Here is a 23,928-nt window from a genome sequence, read left to right as displayed (position 1 = left end):
TTTCCAATTTGGTATTTTTTCCTGTTAAGTCTCTAAATTGTGAAAAATTTGGGAATAAAAATTAAGCTATTTATAAATAGCATAATACTGCATTGGGCAGATACCAGTATTATTTATTTACTTCTTACAGCATAATCTTGACACTCAGAATACAAGTGATAACAAAGTGAAAAAGCAGGAAGGCAGCCTGTACTACCCTTATAGCTTCTTCTCAGATACTGCTGACAAGTCTCTAAATTGTGAAAAATTTGGGAATAAAAATTAAGCTATTTATAAATAGCATAATACTGCATTGGGCAGATACCAGTATTATTTATTTACTTCTTACAGCATAATCTTGACACTCAGAATACAAGTGATAACAAAGTGAAAAAGCAGGAAGGCAGCCTGTACTACCCTTATAGCTTCTTCTCAGATACTGCTGACTCCATAAATGCAGTGGCCAGCAAGATGTTTATAACTACATTGTATTTCTTAATTCTTTGTTATTACTAATGTAGTGCTCCTTCCCTAGGCACCACGTAACTCAACAGTAGGTAGAACTTATTGGAAAATACTTGTTGTTTGTTTTTTTTTAAACATGCATCAATGTCAGTCTTCAGTGTTATTCCAACTTCGAGCATCAAAATAGTCTCAGCGTGACTGGCTAAACTTCAAGCTTTAATTTTGAAATCTTTACTTCTGCAACTGATATAATCTGGTTTTTATCTGGTACTTTCACATTTTAAATTTTTGTCTTTTCTTATCAACAATCTGACAGGCATTTTTTTATTCTGTAAAACAAGACCTACTGTGAACCAAAGGCAGACTTGTCAAGCAGGTTCCTGAAGCCAAAACTCTTCAGGTGGAATTCAGTTTCAGATTAAGACATCTGAATTCAGATACCTGCATGTCAGTTGGGTGTTCAAGCTTCTACTACAACAAGCAGAGCTGGAGAGCTCTAAGTTGACCAGTCACTCAAGACATGATTCAGTAGCCTAAACACAGGCATCTAGTAGTGTTTAAGATTCCCCAAGTATCTACAACACATGGTATTAGCAGAAATGACAGAGAATTTATAGAGATGTATACCTCCTTGAGGAGAAGCTAGAGATAAGGCATAGCATCCCAGGTATTACCAACAGCAGTAGGAGCTTACTCTTAGGCAACTAAAGTGCACCCTTCATCTCCAAAGAAGCATGAATTGAACTTCCCCTCTATTCCTTGACTAGATTCCCATTGACTATACTGGGAGTTTAGACACTTGTACAAGAGCATACATACATACCTAAATTTGTATCTTAATCATGTCATCTTTCCAGGTCTACCAGCACATGAAAGAAAATCAAATCAAAGCACATATTCAGCTTAAGAATGTATGGGAAATGCATGGAAATCACATTTGGATTTTCCAATCATGGGTAAGATCAGTTGGAGTGGGGTTTTTTTTGTCTCTTAATTTTAAAAAAAGATGTTGGTCCCTTCTCTTTTTATCAAGCACCTCCCCCAGTCTTCACAACCTTTCAAAGACAATCAAGAGCTGTCCTAGCTGCAAGGGCTCAGTACCTTTGGCTGCTGCCCATCTGGTTCCATTAAAATGTATGAGCTGAGTTCTCTTGAGTAATTCCCAAATCAATCCTCAGCCACTGCTGAAAATTCATCTTCTTCCTCAACCTTTTCACTAAGCACAGACACCTGGGAGACTTGGCTGGTGAAAACCAAGGCAAAGGCGGCACTGAGCACCTCAGACTTTATCTGACTCTGCTGTCACTAAATTGCCTGCCACACTCAGCGATGGGCCTACACTTTCCTTCTTCAGCCTTTCACTACCAAAGTAGCAGTAGAAGCCCTTCTTGCTGTCCTTGCAAGTCTCAACTCCAGCTGAGCTCTGGCTTTCCTGACACCACACAGATCCACCCAAGCAATGTTTCTAAATTCCTCCTTTGAAGCCTATGTGTGCTTCTACCTCCTGTATACTGCTTTTTTGCATTGGAGCTCCATCATGAACTCCCTGCTTAGCCAAGGCAGTCTCCTGAGAAGTCTACTTGCTTTCCTAAGCACTGAGATGGACTGTTCTTGTGCTTGGAGGATGTTGTTCTTAAATGACTACCAGCTTTCCCATGCCTTTTAGAGCTGCCTTCCATGAGCTCTCCACCTACCAGTTTCTTGAATACTCTCTGTTCAAGATCTGTACACTGTTACTTTTTTCCCCTCAATGTACTCACGATCTTGAACTCCACCATTTCATGGCCATTGTAGCCAATCATTATAATAATCTGGCTGGCCCTTCCAGCATCTGTATCAAGAAATTTTCCCTGACATCCTCCGTACATCTCTGGGACCACTTACATGCCCTTCCAGCAGATGCCAAGGAAGTTAAAGTCCCCCATGAAAACCAGGGTCTGTGATTCAAAAACTTTGTCAGCTGTTTAAAGAAGGCTTTGCCCACTTCTTCACCCTGATCAGGTGGTTGTCAACAAAGTCCGAATACAATGCCACAGTTTCTGGTCTCACCTCTAATTCTGAACCACAGGCTCTCAACCACACCGTCATCCATCCCAGAAAAGACCTCCATATATCTGAGACACTCCTTCACACAAATGGAAACCTCACCCCTCTGTCTTTTGAGCCCATCTTTCCTGAAGTGCTTATATCCATCCATCACAAAGCTCCAGTATTAATTCTATTTTAACAATTTTTAAATACTAAGTAAATTGTCATTTTAGAGCACAAGCTAGAATAGGATTTCCAAAGCTTAGTTTGCTCAGTTTACCATTATCTTAAAAAGAAAAATTGTCTATCTTGGTGCTGAAGGAAAAAAAAAAATTAAAAGTAGTAGCAGCTACTGTCATTTCCATGCTGCGCTTATACATGAGGTTTGCCCTAACTTTAACCTTCCCTCTCATGTGCAAATGGCAGCAACAACTCCTCCGTATTCTGGAGTGGGCCTTAGACCACCAGAGGTGGTAATCATCTACTCAGATACCAAACAGCTATTCCAGATCTGCTCTGGAGCAGAAGCAAGAGCCATGGTTGAGGTTATTTTTGGTTTTAATACATTAATTTGAAAGATAGTATATGTTAGTAATGATAAGCTTTCCGCATCTGGGGGAAAGCCCAAGCTACAATGTTGTTCTTGTCTAGAATCCCAAAGATGAGAAGTTTTATGTTTAGTGTTTCCAATTTTAAAAAAAAATGTTTTAAACTGAAAACTTTTTTTTTTCCCCCATTTTGGGCACACAAAATAGTATAACACTGTCTTGTCCATGCAATTTAGTAGGTAAAAGGCATTACTGAATATAACCAACACCTTTGTTAATCTGGTCTCAGTTCGTTGATAGGTTTATCTATGGAACATTTCATAGATATCTGCATTAACCCTAAGAATCTGCCATTCCATGTCCTCTCCGTCATACGGTATCTCCTTTCTCCTCAAGTAGCACTAAGGCTCACAGACATCTCTTTCACTTCTTTCAGATCTTTAATGATAATATTTTTGTGTTGTTCTCTAGGGAAGGGATGATAAATTTGAATAGGAAATGCCACCTGTATTTTCTAGCCTCAGTTCTTTGGCTACTTCTTCCATTAGACAACAGTATTATGGACAGAAAATATTTTTTTCCCTTCTAAGGATTTTGTGGCATTTACAAAAAGACATCTTTTTGCTCTCTAGTTTTTTTCCTCAATCAAAAGATATTTTTGCTGACATTATGCTCTTATCAAAGCAAAATTCTAGGGCAATCTTATAACAGGGATAGCTCTATAGGTGCAAGTTGGTACTATCTTCTTGTCATAGAATCATAGAATCATTGAGGTTGGAAAAGACCTCTAAGATCATCGAGTCCAACCAGCAACCCAACACCACCATGCCCACTAAACCATGTCCCTAAGCGCCTCATCTACTCGTCTTTTAAATACCTCCAGGGATGGGGACTCAACCACTTCCCTGGGCAGCCTGTTCCAATGTGTCCAGAGAAGGGCAACGGGGCTGGTGAGGGGTCTGGAGCACAAGTCTTATGAGGAGCGGCTGAGGGAACTGGGGTTGTTTAGCCTGGAGAAAAGGAGGCTGAGGGGAGACCTTATCGCTCCCTACAACTACCTGAAAGGAGGTTGTAGTGAGGTGGGTGTCCTCAATTTTTAAATTGTTTTAGCATTACAAAAGAGCAGGATCATTTTTCCTGATGTTTTATTGATCAGTTTTCCTCACCTCTGACTCTTTCCCTACCAGCCTGATGGATGCTCTACAGAATCCTAAATCAATGCTTTCCTACTTCCCTTTCAATTTAGCTATTTTTTAAAAAAGTTTTTTCCAGTCTGCATATTGATATGGGTTTCAGTGGATACCTTCATTTCTTCTCGAAGTTTCTATATTCAGGTTTGCAGAGAAAGAAAGGATTTCTTCTCTAGGATTATACAGACAGGGCATTCTTTGGATAATAAGAGAGAAATTCTTGCCTCTTAAGAAAACTGCCATTTTGCTCTGCCAAGCATTTAAAACTGCATTCCTTTTAGAGATTTTCTCTTCTTTATAGAATAGCGTTAAGGACTAAAATCCCTCGAAGTTTCTACATTCAGGTTTGCAGAGAAAGAAAGGATTTCTTCTCTAGGATTATACAGACAGGGCATTCTTTGGATAATAAGAGAGAAATTCTTGCCTCTTAAGAAAACTGCCATTTTGCTCTGCCAAGCATTTAAAACTGCATTCCTTTTAGAGATTTTCTCTTCAATAGCGAATAGCGTTAAGGACTAAAATCCAATCCAAACTGCTTAAAAAAAAAAAAAAAAAGACAGCAGGCAAGATTCACACCTCAAGCACATACAGGTTTTACTGATTGCTGTTGCAGAGGTCAGAGGAACAAGAGGGCTGCCTCTACACAAGTTGCATGGTAATTTAGTTAACTTCAGAAGCAGAACGTACATGAGGAAATAAAGGAATCTGCAGCCAAGGAAGGCTTCTGTTACTACTAATAGATGAAGAATAAATGACAGCTAAGTCTTCATAAAAATAGCATTTCCACAGATGAAATTTCAGTTTTGGAGCTAAATTGAGAACAAGAGTTTGTGGACTTATTTCAGGCAGTTTCTGCAGCATCCAAAGACTCATGACTAGATCAGTACATTTTCTCTTATATCTTAAAAAGGAGAAAAAAGTCTAAACATCACCCAAGTTGCAGGAAGATTAAAAAAGCTGTTTTAACAAAAATTGCCCCTACCGATAAGACTATCTAACACATCCCACTTTTAGATCTTGCACACACACATGCACTTTTGAGCCAGGAAAAAAGATATCATGCAGAATTTAGGTTCACTGTCAAAGTTTGCCCAAACATGTCAAATGAATACTTCTTAGAAGAAGAGGAAAGAAAACAGTGTCTTGATCTCATCAAGTTTATTGTCGCAAACACTGGAAACAATATGTGGGGAGAGGGGATAAAAAAGTGCAGAATGAAGAGCTGAGGGCCAGGGAATACCTACTCTAAAGAGACTAGGAAAAGAAGGCAGACAAATGCAGGCTGAAAACAGATTGGAAGAGAGAACTGGGATAAGACACCTGGATTCAGAAGTTAGTATAAAACCAGCATAACAAATAAGCAAATGAATTTGTGAACATCTAAAATTTTACTGGAACCCAATTTTACTGAAAGCAGAGGAATGGTGAGAATTCAGAAATAGCTGCAAACCCACTAAAACCACAGATGAGTCTCATTCCACAGCGTTCTGGTATGCACGGGGGATGAAGGCAACAGGTTACTAGCTACACCATCTCAAATACTAGAAGTTGACAGCTGTGTGACAACTGCGTGGGTATCCATATGGTGTTATATGATGAATTTTGTATTTGAGAAGTCTAGAAAATTACGTGCAAAAAAGTAAGTTTGTATCACAGTGTATACAAGCAATGCAGTATTTGAGGGGAAAAGGTAGCATTCTTTTATTAGAACTACTGGTGCACGCAAAAGAAACTGAAGCCCTTCACGTCTAAAATAGAAACAGCAATCTCCAAAGCTAAATTTAAACTGAGAACAAGTATATTCTGTGTTTAAAAAGACTCAATAAATCTACAGAAAACCTCAAATATTTCCTAAGGTAGAGTCCATCTCATTTAGCTTTAGCCAGCTAAGAGTTATATATCCAATGTGCGTTGTCAAGGCTTTCCCCACAGCTAGTAAAAACATGGGAGGGAGAGAAGATTCAGCCAGAAGGTTACTGATTTTAATCATTTCCAGATGGTAAGAATTGCTTTTCAGATGTTGGACTCTCAATTTATATAAACTAAGGAGATTGGTTATGCAAGACCTAGGCACTGAAACAGTGGGTGAGATTAATTCCACCCAAGTTACTTGACTTTGCAACCCTTCTGTCTGTATGTTTTATTTGTTCATGCATGCACAAACTTATATGCATGCATGTGTTTTTAAGGTACATTTCAGAAATAGTGATCAACGCTAGTAACTTCAGAGATACTACCTTCTCTGTATCAGTATTCTTTGAGTTCCATCACTACATTAATATCATCACAGTTCACTGGATTGTCTTTGTAGTGCACATGCTAGAAACACAAATAAAGTATTCCCAACTGTCCTACTGAAGTAAAAATGTCTCCATTGCCAACGTAACTGTGCAGCGTCAATTCTCACATCCCACAAAGCAATCTGGCATAGCTAGCAGCAAGACCAGAATTTCTGAAGCTCGTCCTTCTTCTTTAACCTGCACATTAAAGTACATGTTCTCTGGTGAGTATCTTCATGAAGCTATAAATATCTCTGCTACGAGCCTTGCATTTCCTTTTCCTGGTATAATTGAAGGTACTACCCGAGATCAATAAAGCTTTAAATGACTTACAAAGAAGGCCCCATTAGAATTAGCTCCTTTCCTTATGTTAAGCTTCCAGGAGGACGTTTCAGATAAGATCCTTGAGTAAGAGCACAAAGATTAACATGAGAGGTTGTCATAAGAAAAATAGGGATTTAGAATGTATGTTATATACTGATCTCCTAGAGCTATATTTCGCTCAGTTCCAAGGCACTATAAAGATTCATTTAAACGGAAGTGAAAGAAAAAGTAACAATTGGAAAAGCTTTAGGATTCTTTGTGGAGTAAAGCTTTCAAATATTTTACTTAGTAAAATTTCTCATTAATATTTAACAACAGTACTGTTACTTCAGATTTGATTAGGGGGATACAAAACATTTAAGATTACTGCAAAAATCCAAAAGCTAAAACTGTACAAGTAAGCTTGGAGCTTCATTGCAGTACTTGGCCTAAACTAGATGCAGATATGAAAAACAAAGCTTCTTCAGAGGAAGGTTGCCTTCTGTCCTTTGTAAACTGATATAGTAGCAAGCCTTCTGCTGGTACAAAGCATAAACAATAGCTCTAACAGCAGTTTGTTGACTAGCGTTTGTGTTTGAATGTACTAAATCTGACTTGGTTTCATTATAACACAATTCTGGATGTGAATTTTTTTTTTTTTTGAAAGTCATTACAATATAAGATTATATAGCCAAAGCTCTGGATGTGGCAAGTAATATAAAAGAACGTTAACAAGTGAATCATTAGTTACTCTCAATCCAGTTAAAATCCTCATGGAAAAAAAATGAATCAGTGTCTTCACACAGGTTTCATTCAGGTAGTACAGTGTAAATAGTCAACAATCACCACCTCTTCAAAAAAGAAAAAGATGGCCTTGCAGAATGTTAATTGTTAACCTACCCTAACCTAAAAATCAAGACAAAAAACCCCAAACAAATCCATGAACAAAAGATCCCTGGGCCTAATTATTCCTTTACTTTTGTCTTTCCACAGATGTATTCTTTGCAAGAATAAACTATGTGCTCATAATTTGATTCCTAGATAGATATTTTCAGAAAAGGCATGTTCTCCCATTGAAAAATTCTGGGACTTATTGCTAACTGTAGAAATAGAGCTATCAAAATTAAATAGACCCTTCATTTTCACTTTTTTTTTTTTTTTAATAGCTCAGAAGTGGTAAAAGATTGCCTTCCTTCATGCAAACATGTTTAGGGAAAAAGCACAAGATGCTTTAGCAACAAGGATAATTTTTCAGAAAGTTCCTGAAACATGATCTTCAGATGTAGGACGAGTGAAAACTGAGAAAACAATCACAAGACTTCAGTTGTGAAGTTTTTAATTCAGATTTTGGTTAGAGACACGTACACTCCTGCTGAATACTTTGATAAAACAACAGAATCATTGCCATTCATATTTCATATTGAGGCACAAGTGCTTGGTTCTCATACTCATAAGAAGGACCAGTATAACAGTGTGCTAACTAGTACACGTAAAAATCTGCTAAGAGGCAACAGAAGGAATGGGCTAGTATCAGTTTCTAAAACTGACCAGAGGAGGAGACCACTTGCTGTAACTCATCACTAAACAAATGCGCGTGTATACATTTGTGCATGGCTCTGTACATGTACACATGAAACTGAAAGGATGTTGATCAAGCAACAGAAGCTAATCTTCAGTAATATAAACTATCAATTTCATTGAGAACCATAGTGAATAGAAAGTGAGAAATACTGTAGACAGACTGATCTCCCTTGATTTGCTTCTCTGATACTGACATCATCTGAGAGATCTGGTTTGCAGTCTCTATTTTACGTGATCTGCGGAACCTAGATGAAGGGGGCACTACATCCCAGAATTTCTGAATAGAAATACCACCCACTCCCTTTTTTTTTTTCTTTAAACCTGCTAGAGTCCATGGGATAGATGTCATTTGGCCTCTCTTAAGCCTTCCTAAAGGTCACTAGTGAAGTTCCTACTGATTCTCTTTTGCTCCCCAAATAGTTTTGATTCCTTAACACTACAGCAACATTTATAGCAGTGGAAGGATGAAAGACTTACAAAATTAGAGTGGGTTCAGAGCCCAGGCTGCAATTCCACCAGATACTATCTTGTATACATTTCTTAACACCATTCTTCACTAGCTGATGCTTTGAGGGGAAAAAAAAAAGGTACGCACCACTCGGATGAATTTTTCGCACAAACAGTCACAGGAAATTTGATCCTGTAGAAGCAGCAGCTAGTCAGCTTTACTCTGCAGATGGCATTGCCTGTAACATATTTCGGTGCATAAACATGGCATTACTCCATCTCTGTTGGAAATGTTAATTGATTACAAGAAGATAGCTTGCCTCCTGGTCAAGATGCGTACTGTCAAAAGAAGAGGTAGGTGTAACCAGCCAACCAAGTTTTTTTGGTCCTACAGAATTGCATCTTTGCACACCTCAGTGCATGATTACACTTATAAATGTCACCTACCTCTGTTATACCTGAAAACATCACAATTTTTAAAAAAGTCTCTCTACAGCCAAAAGGAAAATTGATAATGATGGTAACCTTGTTCAGCCAAGGTTAAGTCTAAGAAAACTGCTTCGCAATTAATTTTCAGCACACTGGAATCTGCGGTAATCTTCTGTTATTAGAACTGTATGTAAAAATATGCTTCATAACACACATTTGGGAAGGAGTTCTCAATATTACAAGGATTGTTTGTGGACTGAAAGATTAGGAGATATAGCAGCACCCAAACTAAGCTTACTCTCTCAAAGCATTTTATGGTCAACTGATACTTAGTTGTTCAATAAGGCAGCACAATTCTATACTAAAAACTGAAAACAGAACAACAACAAATTTTTCAGAGAACATACTCATTTTGTGCACCTTGTTTCTGCTGCAGAAGTATGTAACAGATCAGGGTAAGTATGAATAGGATATAGGGGCAGGCATTGAAAGAGTACACACACAAACACGCACAAGCACAAGAAGAAACTGCACAAAGTTTCAAGAACAGTTTTTATTGATAACAGAAAACTGTTCCCAGGACGGTGCTCCAATAGTAAAATTGAGTAAAACATTATGCCAAGCCCAGAAGGTCGCAGCACAACTGACTCACAAGCAGACCCTGCACGCTAATAACAGGAGGACAGCAACAAGGTTGCAGCTTGTAACATATACCAGCCTTTCTCCTGTTAGGTCATCAGGGAAACATTATAGACAAACAAAAATTCCAAACAAGGAAAAACAGGTAACAGACTCATGGAAGTTGAAGTAAGCAAGATTGAGGCTAAGGACCATCCCATAACAACGGACAACTTCGAAACATAAAATAGATACAAAAGATGTGAGAACTCGTTTGTCATCACCACCAAGAGGAACTCCAGAGATGTAGCAGGGACTTGAGAGCTACTTGCCCTTGTCCTCCATCCTGCACATTGGAGATACTGCCCAAATCAGATACTGCCCACGTGGGCACACCCACCCCTTTATACTTCTAAGAGTGTGGATATGAGGGTACAAGTGAATGAAATCATGAGAGAATGAGTGTCAGTGAGTACAATCATTCCACTTCAAGATCCTGCAAAAACTCACCTTCCCCTTCTGTAAGATTTATACTGAATTTTGTTATATAAATCTTTCTATGCTGCAGTACTCTACAGAAATTAGTATTGACATAGAGGAAGAAATAGAAGATGCTTTATCAAAGTTTTTAAGGCGCAAGCAATTATAAACCAGAAAGCAATGTTGGTATCTGTTTCCAACAAACCTATGTTGTTCAAAAACAAATCCTCACTTTGCTATACATCTGGAAAAATGAAAATAGAATTCCATAAAGTGGGTGATTTTTCATAATGGGCAAAGTTAAGCCATTATGTTGTAAGGTGGTAGGATTTAAAAGGGACTTGCATGAAGATTGGTCTAATTTAGCAATCTAAGCTAAAATAATTCAGGGATAATATAATAAAAATGCAAATACTTTATAAATCCAGAGGGTGTTTTGGTTTTCTTATTAAACTAGAAGCAGCTTAAATAGATACCCTTTAGAACAGCAGAAGCTAGCATGCAAGTGGACTATTCTTTATCAAAAGCAAGCAGCAGACTCATCGAGCTTTATTGTCCAGGTGCAGTTAAATATAGCAAAACAGAAGTACATGTTCTGGAGAGCTTCAGAGTTGTAATATACGTATAAGAGACAGACAGCATAAAGAATGCTTCCAGTTCTGTGCAAACCTGTAACAACTGCTATCAGCTGAAGAAAGACTAAGCACTATGCAGTCTTAACAAAACAGCCTCTGTTCTAGAGCTCAGTCTGGCCTCCCACTGTATCCAAAATTTCTTGATCACCATAATCTGATGCCAGGTTTGTCTAGTCCCTCAGGCTTTTAGCTGAGATCAAACACCACATACGATAAGTGCAATTATTAAGTTCTTTGCATGAAATTTTACACATTTGTACACATTTCAAACAGCTGTAATGTTATAAATGGAAACTACTTTCCTTTTTTCTCCATCTATTGTTATCCAGGCTTTGAATGAGAAGTAAATACCATGATACTTGAAAATAAGTTACATATTCCAGGATTTTTTTATTCAAAAAGAATAAAAAGTTTTCTATATTTTTAGGAGGGCATTCCACCTCAGTTACACACAACTGAGTAATCACGGAAAATTAAATTACTTTAACCAGGACTTCAGAAGGACAACTTATTATTTAAAAACACACTGTAATCCTTACTGATGAAAAAAATACATGTGCCAAGAAGAGCCTACAGCTTTCAGATAAAGTGAAATGCTGGGAAAGTTTTCACTATTATTTTCAATGTTTTACCTGCACTGTCAAATGTTCCTTTTCCAGGACTCCTGGCTTAAAAAAAAAGGCTTTAAATTCACAAAAACAATTAAGAAAATAAGTTAATGTACTTGCTATATTCAAGACACTTTAGTGTAGTAACATTTTAGATCAACTTGGCTTCTACAAATAATTTTGAAAGCCAGCTAGATGATCCAGATCCACTTTTACCACGGTACATTTAATAATCTACATTAATGATCTTCTCGAACACTGAACTGTGCTCTATTTTACCAGCCTTTATTTAAATACATGGAGCGTCCAGAGATTAGTGATTAACCTAGTGCTCTTAGAGCTGCTCACATGTCCTACAAAAGCTTAAGAAGTCCACAAAAATCCCTCGCAGGAAAACAATTAGTCTAAAATTTAGAAATACAATTTTCTTCACATCAATTATGCTACACAGTAATTTGCAATTTGATGACAAGACTAGACTGTAATCCAATATTCGAGCAAGTTCATACTACTACAGATGTAGTCTTAGAATTAGCCATATGTTGTTCCCTCTCCCATATATTAATTTGCATTAACTATAAATTCCCTAGCCTGCACCACTACTTTCCTAATGATCCAAGACCCTACATCAGGTCTCAAATCCTCATTGATTTCAATTTCTTCTGCTGCTGCTTCTAAGAAATACTGCAGTCAGGTTCTTAAACTTCAATTTTCACCATAACGTTTTCAACATTTTGCAAGAAAGAATAATTTGTACGGATAGTCTTGCTTTGTGTACTCATCACATCTACACTTAAAAATAAGATTCCACTTACAAGCGCATTAGAATGACATATAGCACTACAAGCTGTTTGCAATTAAGAGCCATTGGGGCAGCCACAGAACACGCTGCTGCAGGTCTGAATATAATTCCTGTATTATTACAAGTGTAATGATACATAATCCATTTGCAGATGGGAGTATGCAGCAACTACTAAGGAGCATGTTTGTTTATTGGCAATATTCCAAGGAAAAGTGTTATTTGCAGCATAAGCAGTAACCTTCCACTTGGTCAAACCAGTATCCACAGGAGGAATTCATGCAACCTGTTATGTAAGTGACTATCAGAAAGACACACAGTTTCTTTAAGAAACAAAAGAAAAAGTGCAACAGATGTCTGGTTAATCTAGAGCCATTAGTGTGACAACTGGAAGAAGCTGTGTGAGTAAAAGAAATACTGATCCGAGATACTGTGACTGTAACAAATTACTTATCTTTGACTTAATTTAAATTGAAAACCATCAGTAATACATTTCACATATCCTTCCCAAGGTAAGATGAACCACTCTTGTTATTTTTAGCTCAGGCTTCTATGCCTCCTTCAGTTACCCACATTATGGAGTATGAGGGTGATCACCTGTTTCTCTCCCTCCCCCTTCTTGTTTTGAAGATCTTCTGCAGCATCAGGTCTCTCTGCATCCCAGCTTTGTGCCGCATGAAATTCCGTTACCCAATGTTATAATGGCCAAACCAACTTAAGCCACCCTAATTTGTGGCACTGAAAGTAACACCCTCACGCTGTACTGCTTTAAATCAACACACCTGGGAAAAAAAAAATCTTAGTATCCCCTTCCCCAGCAAGTCAGTCTCTCACCTCTGAAAGCTCGCTCTCATCTTTCCCCTGCACCTTCCATTTCTAAGTTAGCCTTTGGGGAGAAAGGAGGGAAGGAATGCCGATTTTGAATACTGAATACCGCCCACATCTGAGCAGGGTTCACAACATGACAAGTACAAAGGAGGTGGTAAGGGAATGGATATCCTACAAGGGACCTTTCATGCAGCAGTCTGGATTGTCATAAAAGTCTCGAAGGGAAACAACACAACTGCAGACATCAAAGCAGCACCGTTCCATTGATAATGGCTACAGACAGACTGACCAATGTGAATAATGAAAACCATTAAATTTAATGCATTTATTTTCATGCCTGCTTTGTAGAACCTGCCCAGGTCCTCTTAAAGAAATCATTGTATGTAAGTGAAAAAGAAAATAAGGGTTCATATAAAAACAAATTTAAAAAAATCCTTGAAATAGAGCATGCCTTAGCAACCTATAGCAGAAGTAACAAACAGAAGACAACATAATGCAACAAAAGCAATCAAAAGGACACCTGGGACTACCTTACTTTATCCTCTCATCCTATATAGCCTTAAAAGTGTGAAAAACAAATGTTTACTTCAGTTAATCCCAGGACTCAGACTTCTAAGAAACTGGGATGACACCAAACAGAGATCGAATTTTTTTTTTCCCCCTGGAGCGGGTAAGTCATTTTAGAGTTGGACAGCTTCCTCAAAATTAGTGCTTTAATGGTTTTTATTAAGAGATACCTTATGAAAAAACTCTTTTTAATAAAAATAATTGAAGAAACAGGAGAGACTTGGGAATAAGACTTTGAGGAAAAGAAATAAAAGGCAGTAATCTTGTGATACAGAGAATATTACAGTCTACCTTGGGGGCAGGAGGGGAGGAGAGACCAAATAGTCAGCTGTCTTCTCAACCTGTGGCATCTCAGCAACTTAGTTTCTACCCTCCATTCTGCACAACTATCTCATCTTTGGAGCAATAACAGTACACGTATGAATCTTCCACTTACTTTAATATAAATCAGGACTTCATCGACATCAGTGACATTTAAAACATATTAATATAATGCTAATCTGATTGTCTGTTTCCCCCTGCCGCAAGGAAATGAGAGGACTATAGAAGAGGCTCCGGTTCAGGTATAGACAAATGCCACAATGCATCAATGAAAAATGAAAGCTTTAGAAACTTTTAATACCACATTAGCATCTACCTGGCACAGCAAGCAGTTATAGATGTTCATTGTACATCATTTAAATATACATACAGGAAAGTGATAACTGAAGTGAATTAGCACTAATCAAGCTCGCCTGTCACTGCTGCACTCAAGGGAATGGCATAGAAGCAGAATATGGAAGCCCATGAAAGAAATACTATATACCTAATATTTCAGAGCAGAATTCCAGTAAGGAATTCAAAAGGTTATTCGTTGCTTAATGGTGAAGTTGAAGCAAGTGGTTATTAAAGAGTTAATATGATTTTCAGCACTACAGCTTGCCTAATAGCTCTATTTTCCTCACATAATACTCAAGACAGATCTCAACTCTGACTGCTGCAAACATTGACTACTAGCACACTCTATTTACTTCAGAAGCTCAATACAGGTCTCATGTTCATTGTATGTTTTTCACACAAGTTTTGGTACAAAAACACATCAGTGAGCTGGTGCTTTAGTCTGAGGAACAACAGCATTAAGTGCTATAATCCTCCATATGTAAGCTGCCATTACTGAAAGAAAATGGTATGCTGAACAGAGATTCGCCCTTGGCCATGATTAAAAACAAAAATCTTGCCACAGAGCCAAAACACATTTGATTAGTAATGAAAATGAGCAATAGCGCTTTTAATTACATACAAAAATCAAAGAAAAAGATCTGCAGAAAATTTGAGGATGTAACCAAATAGAGGCAGCAATGAGATAGCAATAGTAACAATGAGAGAATATGTGACATCTTAGACATAAATCAGTAGGATTTGGCACTGTACTTTTTACCTGGGTTTAGGTGAAGGACAGTTATATGTAAATTGATGGTATATTAAAAAAATGCATAAGGACAGAATACTTTACACAGTATACAGAAATATCAGTTAATACTTTAAACAGTACGCACAGGCAAGTAGAAGACTTAAAGGACAGATGGCTTTAGGCACAGGATAAGGTAATAAAAAAAATACACTGCTGGCATAATCTGTGCTAGAATATTCTGGTGATAATGACTTCCCAGTAGCACTTTACCAATTAGAGACTGTGAATTCTGTGGGGAGTATCACAACATGCCTGCCCTGTTCTTAATCCGTTGTTTACCTCTAACAAAGTCACTTTTAAGATACTGATAAGATACTAGCTGAACTCATCTGACTCAAAATGACCGTTCTTGTGTATATCAGGGTAGTAGATTGGAAAAAGTCTATGCAGTATTCAGCTTTCAGCTTTACTCTGAAATGATAAATGATGCTCCTAATATAATTCAAATTTTGCTGGAAGGTTCTAATTTTGAAAGTCAATTGTATATGAAGAAATACAAATATTTAAAATATGCTTTGCCTGAATTGAATCACTTGCCATGTAATGCTAAATGTTCTGCATTATTATCTTTTGTTGCATACCACTGCAGTCTGTTTTCCATAACTTTTAACAGCAGTACTTTCATATTTAACTTCAGATCAGTTATTAAAATGAATACCAATACTGTACCTAGTATCTATCTCTGTCAAAAGCAGATAGAAATACCTCTCCTTAACTCACAGTATTACGGTAAGTTTAGTGACATAGAAACACCAAGAACCAGAAACTTCCAAATCAGCATAGCTAGTATTTCAGGGTTCAAATACCAGACAGTGCTAGTTTATTCTCTAGCTGAGTAGTCAAAATCTGACATCAGCTCATACTACCCCCATCATATGAAAGATACCATTGAGGGGAAAAATGTAGACAGCAATCTTTACTCATCTTGGGAACTCAGATTTTTCATTTACTCATAATTTCATTTCTCAGTCATCCAAACAGGAACTACTGTCAAATCAGTAAATACAAAGTAAAAGAAAAAAGAGTTGTACCCATTTCAGTACAGAAGATAATACCAGAAAAATGTTGAAGATAAACTGCAATGAAGACTGTATTCTTCAGTCCAAGCATTTGGCTTAACACATGCTGGAGAGCTAAGGAACCTCAAAAGCCAGATCTAAAGCAAGAATGTCAGAAAACACAACATACTGAAGATAAATGCAACTTTTACAAACAAGTACACTTACCTTTTAATTTTGACACTAAAGAGAAACTCATCAACATAAAAAGAAGTGTTAGCAGATTTCCAGTGAGAAGAGGAAGATGATGTTAACAACATCAGCAGATACATGAGTTGGAGAAGGGATTCTAACCTCTACCAGGCAAATTCAGAACTCCGTTCTTATGATAATATCAGGGAGACCCCAAATTTTCTACGGGTATGAAGCTCTCATTCCCTCCGTGAAAGCAGCATGACCAGGTCCCAGGTGCCTGTACACAAAATGCAAGCGTCATGGGAAACAAACAGGAGGAACTAGGAGTCAGTGCACAGTTACAGAAATATGCGTTATCTGAACTACCCATCACCCTAGATGATGAAATCGCTCATTAGGATTACAGAAAATGTGGTGGGATAGCTCGCATGACCGGAGCACTGCCATGAACAGACTCAGGATATTTTGAGGAGGACGAGCTAAGAAGGCAAGGAGATTCTTGCAAAGGAAAGGGAGGCTTGAATGCACAGACATTTGCTTTAAAATAGGTAAGAAACAAGTCAAAAGTTTTTGCATGAGGGCTAGAAGACAGAACAACTCAGGTGACATTAGGGTGGACATCTGCTTCAAAGCACCTGATCAAGAGAGCAAAATAGATAAAGCCTTCTAAGGGAAGCCTTACAATAAAGTCCAGTTTTCACAGAGGACTTAGAGCACTCCAACATCTGCTGCAAGGGTAATACAGCATGATGGAGACAGTCGGGAGATTTTTGGAAGATGCAGAAGGCAATTTCTTGACACAACTGACCAATGAACCAATAGGAATGTGAAGGTTGATGATAACCTAAGAGGCAGTGACAACATGTCGTCACCCTGACCAGAAGACCACTGTACATGGAGGAGCTAGCACTCCACATCAGGGTCCCCCTGAGGAAGCCCAGGCCTGTGCTGTGCCGCACAAATCCCATGGCCACAGGACAAACTCACCCAGCTCCTTGCAAGAGAGCAGCCCGCAGGCAGCTCCCGCGCAGCACCAGCGCCTGCATCGCCTGGCCTTTATCTAGGGATGCGGCACGAAGTTCTCCCGAGAACATCCTTTCTGTTTGACAGTAGAAATGATTAATACCATTTTCTTGTAAGAAAATCCTGTAATAGCTTGAACAATGAAAATGGGGTAACCCCTTCTTACAGATACGGTCTGCACAGCATGCTGCACCCTGATCAGAAGCCAATTTGATGCTGCACAACTCAAGGTTCCCAGCATCTAAAGGGACGTAAGATCACCTGTAACATTTTTACTTTACTAAAGCTAACACTATAAAGAAATAGCACTTTAAATGACATTTTACAGAGTCCGAGTGCCTTTCTTACTGGGATTACAACAGACCAGCATCTCCTGATGCAAAACACCACGATATAGTGGAATTTAAGATCCTGAAAGAATTAAGAAAGAGGGGCAGTGGAATTACAACCCTGGACCTTCAATAGAACAGATTCACCTTTTTCAAGGATCTGCTTAGAGACAGCCCTAAAGGGTAAAGGGGTCTAGGAGGGCTGGTGGTTCTACAAGGTTGACTTCCTCAAAGCACAGGAATGGCCCACTCTAACACACAGAAAACTGGGAAAAGTTTCTTGAGTTGGCCAGCATTGGTAAACGAGGAATCCCTGTCTGAGCTCAAACAAACAAATAGTGCAAAGAGTGAAGAAGTGGAGATAGCCTACCTGGAGGAACAGAAAAAACACTGGTTTCAAAGGGTAACCCTTTGAATTTCTAAATTAAATTTAATTAAATTTCTAAATCATTAAACTGTATACCCTCAGGCTCCAAAGACTCTGATAACACACAGCACGTAGCAAGAGAAGGGATAAGTCTAGGAGAATTCAAATTTCTACTGTGCTTTTAGAGAATCTGCATCACCACACACCTAGCTAACCTAAAAAACCCCCATAAATTTATACATACAGATATATGTATATAGGCATCTCCTCTTTTGCATATTTTCGGTGTTTTTTCCTGCAAGTTTCTGCCGGCTCCCCACACCAACAGGTCTAAAAGTGGAAAATCATCAGCTACAACACTTTGTTATTTATATAATGATCAGCTTTAGATGTCTAGGTATTTCATGCTCGTTTCTTAAGATGCAGTCTATTCCTTATTTACCGGATAATAATGAAATCCTGCTCGGAAGAAAAAAATGACTTTTTTGAATAGACTTGCATGTGCGTCCTTCTCAAACATTCAACTGAACATTTGCAAAACCCTGGTTAGATAAAGCAAACCACTATGCATGCTCTGCAGATGGGAACTAAAGCAGAAGTTAGAATCACTGCTTTCAAAGCATTAGTAGAACAGCTATGGTTTGACTGCCTGCTAGTATGCATTGTCCTTCCTCTCCAGCCTGGCCCTGTGGTGAGCTGTGCCTCATTCTAATGCATGACCCCCTGTTCCAGTGTCATCATCTTGTCTACCTAGACGCAGTCTCCATTTATCCCAGTCATCCAAGGATGTATTCACCTCATTTGTACAAACTCCTCCTACTTGCAGCTACAATTTTCAGTGTTCCTCCCTAGATACACAGGTTATTATCTCACAGTATATCAATACATTCCCTTTTCACGCTGACTTCCAGCTTAATTTTTTCTTCTAGGCTTCTTTCTGCAGTGTGCCTGTCTTTGGACACCTATGGCTTTCCCACAGCACCTTCCTATCATTTTATTGATTTTAAGTCACAATATTGTCCTATTAGCTTTGTATCTGATGTCAGAGTCCTCCTAATACTTGTGCCTAAGTCCCTAGAGTTATCACAAAGGATAACTCTACGTGAAGCTGCAAGCCCATGTTGCAAAGTAAAGGGGATAGTGGTTTTATTTAAAGGGCAAATATTTGTCAAGTCTTAAACATCAGCAAAGATTCTTTTCCTCAGCCATGATCTCTGACACTGCTGAACTGTTCAAGTGGTTTTTCTATTCAGAAAACATAGCTGAGATCTAGTAAATAAGCCAAAACAGCCTATTCTAATAGTTTGTGAATATAAAATGTATTTCCAGTATTTTGAAACACAATGTACTCCAGTATACTTCCTTATGAAAAGTCCTCTCATTAAAAGAAAAAAAAAAAGGCAAAAGCTTTTCAGAACATCAGATCTGCTTTATCTCAACATTATTTGTATTAGCTTCACATCAGAAAAAAACCAACAGATAAACAAGTAATCTTTATGCACAAACCACAATTAGCAATAAAGAACTGTGATAAAAACATGCTGTATAATAATGTAAACACAGTCATTCTAGAGGAGCTACTTTACCTTTTCTGATAATGTTCCCTCAGCAAAGAAAAAACACATATAATAATGACAAGGTATTTGTTCCTTATGCCATTCTCTCCAATTTAAATCCATATATACATGCCAATGAAATGCACTGGGGCAAAAAGCTACATATTTATTGAAGCACTAGTGGATTATATGTTGGAAAATTGTTGCAATTAGGGACCAGCTCCTCATTTCACACAGAATTTACCCTCTCACCAATACAATGGAGATACACTGACTTACAATAGCTGAGAATTTGATCCTAGCATGTTACCACTATTTATAAAGATGAATATAAATACTTCTACATTCAAATTCTTAGACATAATTGTTAGCTTTGCACAAAAAGAAACACAGTACATGCTGAGGGAACACAGCCAAGGATGGCCTGGTATATAACATACATACATTAAAAATACTGCAACATTCTCTAGTTTTTATGCTGCTTCTGAACTTCTTACATGGTGCTGAACAGTTACTATGTAATGCACTCAAAGTTCAACTGTGCTACCTGCAGACAGATCACGTGGAAGAACTTCTTACTTTCTTCATCCATACTAAAAAAAGTATGTCCATCAGCAGGCAAACAGTAAAAAAAAACAAACAAAACCCACCACATATCCTTGCATTTCCAGGTAATTCTGTTAAAACTTCATGAAAGTGAATTAAATCTTTGTTTTCCTATACAAGTAGGACAGTTGTACTAAAAAACAGTTCTTGATCAAGGAGAACTACTACATATACCATCCTGCAATATGTTTTTTTTCTTCCTTTGTATACAAGTAACTTTTCTTAATGCACAATCTTTGCTATCATGGTTTGGTAGAAATTCCCATTTTGAGCTAATTAATGACTGGTTTTAGGCCTCACCTAAAACCCACCCTTTAGTTTATAACATCTTTGATGTCACAGGAATTAGAATCTTCTCCTCTTTTCTTCCTCCCTTCCCCTTCCCATTAGAAGGGTGTTTCTCTACAACTTCAGTTCTACCATGTTCATTCTAGTCAATGATTAACATCAGAGCCTTAAGACTTCTGTCTATAATTTGGATCTTTTCTGTCTTAAGGTAAATGAAAATCTGGAGCAAACAGGCAGCATCTTTTCACATCTTCAAGCTCCCATTCATACTGTCCCCCCAACTCTCTTCCTCTATAGCCACTTTTCCTCCGTATTTAAAAGGAATAAGCCAAGTAAAAAATAATTAAATACATCAAAAAATGTAGAAACTAGTAAATAATTCTATTTATTATGATGCCTATAATTAAAAATGAACTAAACCCCTGTGGCAATTATCAAATGTTTTCTTAACAAGCCTTGTATATCTAGGCAACAAGCAGGAGGTGCCTGCTCTGAATCTGTGCAGCACCTTGCAAAAGAGCTGGGGAGAGGTCTCTTTCAACATATTTTACCAAGGCGTAAAAGGAAAAAGTTAAGATGACAAACAGCCAGGGGAAGGATGGAAAAAAAGACACGTCAAAGTTTAACTTTTAGATAGTAAAACAGATAGCCCCTAAAGTCATCTGCTCTTAAGAGGCTGGGGGCAGCTTGTTTTAAGTAAGTGAGAATCATAAATCAGTAAGCTTAGAATAGCAACATACCTCGCCTTTTCTTCAGATCTCCAAATATTGGAAACCCTAGGTCTTAGTAAACCCACCTGCTAGAAACTTTAATAAATACCACTTTGTTTTAGAACTTCAATACAGTTGTTTCAATTAAGCTTGAAGCTGCAGAAAAAAATGGTGCAACTACCTAAAACTTTAGATCCTCACAAGCAATTCAGCATCCTTACACAGGCTGTAGGAAGAAGCACCCCCCCTCTGCTAAAGGAAAGCCTTTCCTTTCTAGTCATCTGGTATACTGTATGGTATTCTTATAGGAACTCAGACAACAGATTACCCTGCCATTATACTACACTCTTAGAGTACTGAACTCTGACATGAGGACATGACTAAAGACATCCAGAGCTTAAATTTCACTCAGCAATGTAGGAAATCCTAGAAACCTCTTGAGATTTGGTGAGGTTACCTTCCATAAAGAAGAAAGCTGCCTAGTATAAACTGTATTGTCACTACCCAGGTGCTTTCAGACTATTCACCTGAATTATTATTCCGTAACTATCCAAAAATATCCAATTTACCAAAGCCATTCTATTGCGTGTTATAGTCTCCCCCAAGCCCAACAAGGCTTCAGCTTGAGATAGGATCTTTCCAAGTTCAAATTTTTTTTTTCCTTTTTTAACTTTAAGTCAGTATAATAGTGTAAGCCACTTCAAATATAGTTATATGTCCTGTGCAAAAGTCCTTCTGTGTACATGCTGAAAGCCACCGCAGGAACGCAGGCCCTCTGCACAGTGTTAACTTTTTCTAGAAAAAAGTATGAACTACATACAAAAACTTATATATATTCTTGGATCACTACAAATGAATCATTCTATGATTCTGAAATGTTTTGCTTAAGAGAAGTAGAAGTTATTTTATATGACTACACTGCAGCTCGAAAGACAGCAAAGTAGTTCATGTCAGAGTTCCCTGTTGATGAGCAGCAAGTTCAGATACATCCAACTTACACAGTAGTTTAAACAGTGTAGACAGGTTGCCAGACTTCATTTTTGTCTGAAACGGGGTTTTTTCTTTCCTTTTTTACTTCTTCCTCTTCCAAATTAAAAATCAACAAGCATAAAAGTCAGTGCTTTCTTACTGCAGTTTGATTGTCTAACAGCTGTAGAGATTCCACATAGATCCCACTCCCTCCCCACCCAAGACAGCTAAGTGCTTATACAGCTGTATTTGGCAATTAATTTGACATTCTAATTGAGACTGTTTGAGCTTAAAGTGCATTCAAAAATAACTTTTTTCTTTTTTTCAAAACTCTCTTAGTTGAGATTAATGAAACATTAGTAATACTTCATATGTTTCAGACAAATATTAAACACCAAAAAAATGGAGGTTTGGTACTAGACGTAGCCATTTCCTCTGACAGTATTGCAATGAAAAAACTGATAACTGACTGCAAGGAAAAGCCCACCCCAGCTGCCACATCTCATACATAGTAACATCTCAGTTCTCATCAAAAGTCATTGTTTCACCCAAATAGGAACATTTATCTCTGACTTAAAGGAACTTACTTACCTTGTGTCTGCATTTAAGTACAACGCCATAGGCTCCTGAAACAAATAAGAAAAGAGATAAATCATCTCGAAGCAGAAAAAAAAGCAGCATGATAAAACAGTCTTCAGTCACCTCCTGGCTATAGAAATAATATTGTTCCCAGTACTATTATCCAGAACTTGCATATACAGGTATTGTACTAAATTTCTGTGAACTGAAACAATTTTATAAAAAATGCTTGGAAGTAAATGGATTTTAAAATGCTGAAATTATTTTTTTAAATATACTTGCAGAGAAGTTTGATAACTTGCGTCTCCCCACTATCACTACAGAGAAATTAATACAGTAAACTTAAAAAACAAAAAACCCAAAAAACCCCAACAAACCCCTCCCCAAAACACAAAACTGTCCCATTTCTCTTCCTTTCCTTTCAGCTTCCAAACTTCTCCTTCCATTTGAGAATGGAATTAGGAGGAGCTGTAGAGAATAAACTGATGTCTCTTAAGATTTGCATACAAGCAATATTTTGCAAATGAAAACTTACTACCATCAAGAGAACTAAGTCAAATCTATATAAAATTCTAATTCATTTTTTGTTAAGATACTACTTACCTTCACCTACAACCCCAAGGATCTCAAATTTATTCATCACATTACCAATGTTAGGAATCTTCATCAAGACAAATTCCTCTTACGGTGAGAGCCACAAAACATGGCACAATGGAGAGCGTCCAAAGAGTTTGCAAAAGGCAATTGCGAAAAGGCTCTTGGAAAAAAAAAATTCCACCTTCATCAACCAGACTTCTCACACTCTTTCTTAACTTCTAGGCAGTCAGTAGCTTCCTGGGGAAAGAAGAGAATATAGTGTAATTAGTACTTTGTTTTATTTCAGTAAGAGCGCGCAGTGGTATATATACATCACACCAATATTGTCTAACAATTGTAACATACAATTAATTTAATTCCATATTTTATGATCAAGAGAGCTTAGCAGCATGTATAATGGATGGAACCTATTGAGAACATATATCTGACAGAACAGTTGGCCTTGTAATTCCATATTTAGGATGTCTATTACAATAG

General features: G+C 37.7%; 1 protein-coding gene across 1 annotated transcript in view; it reads right to left on the bottom strand.

Annotated features, from left to right (window-relative positions):
* CDKL5 (cyclin dependent kinase like 5) overlaps positions 1 to 23,524 on the bottom strand; it is an 87,063-nt gene extending 63,539 nt beyond the window's left edge. Inside the window, exons 1-2 of the mRNA XM_009276885.1 lie at positions 23,458 to 23,524; positions 22,867 to 22,901 (exon numbers count right to left, since the gene is read on the bottom strand). Of these exons, the coding sequence (XP_009275160.1) occupies positions 22,867 to 22,901; positions 23,458 to 23,521 (99 nt within the window). The 5' untranslated portion in view covers positions 23,522 to 23,524. The remainder of the gene's footprint in view (positions 1 to 22,866; positions 22,902 to 23,457) is intronic.
* Positions 23,525 to 23,928: the final 404 nt, after the last annotated feature.

This window comes from Aptenodytes forsteri, unplaced genomic scaffold, assembly GCF_000699145.1.
Source record: "Aptenodytes forsteri isolate BGI_AS27 unplaced genomic scaffold, ASM69914v1 Scaffold273, whole genome shotgun sequence".
NCBI lineage: Eukaryota > Metazoa > Chordata > Aves > Sphenisciformes > Spheniscidae > Aptenodytes > Aptenodytes forsteri.
The sequence above is the reverse complement of the archived record's forward strand: the minus strand, read 5'-3'. Positions and strand labels throughout refer to the sequence as shown.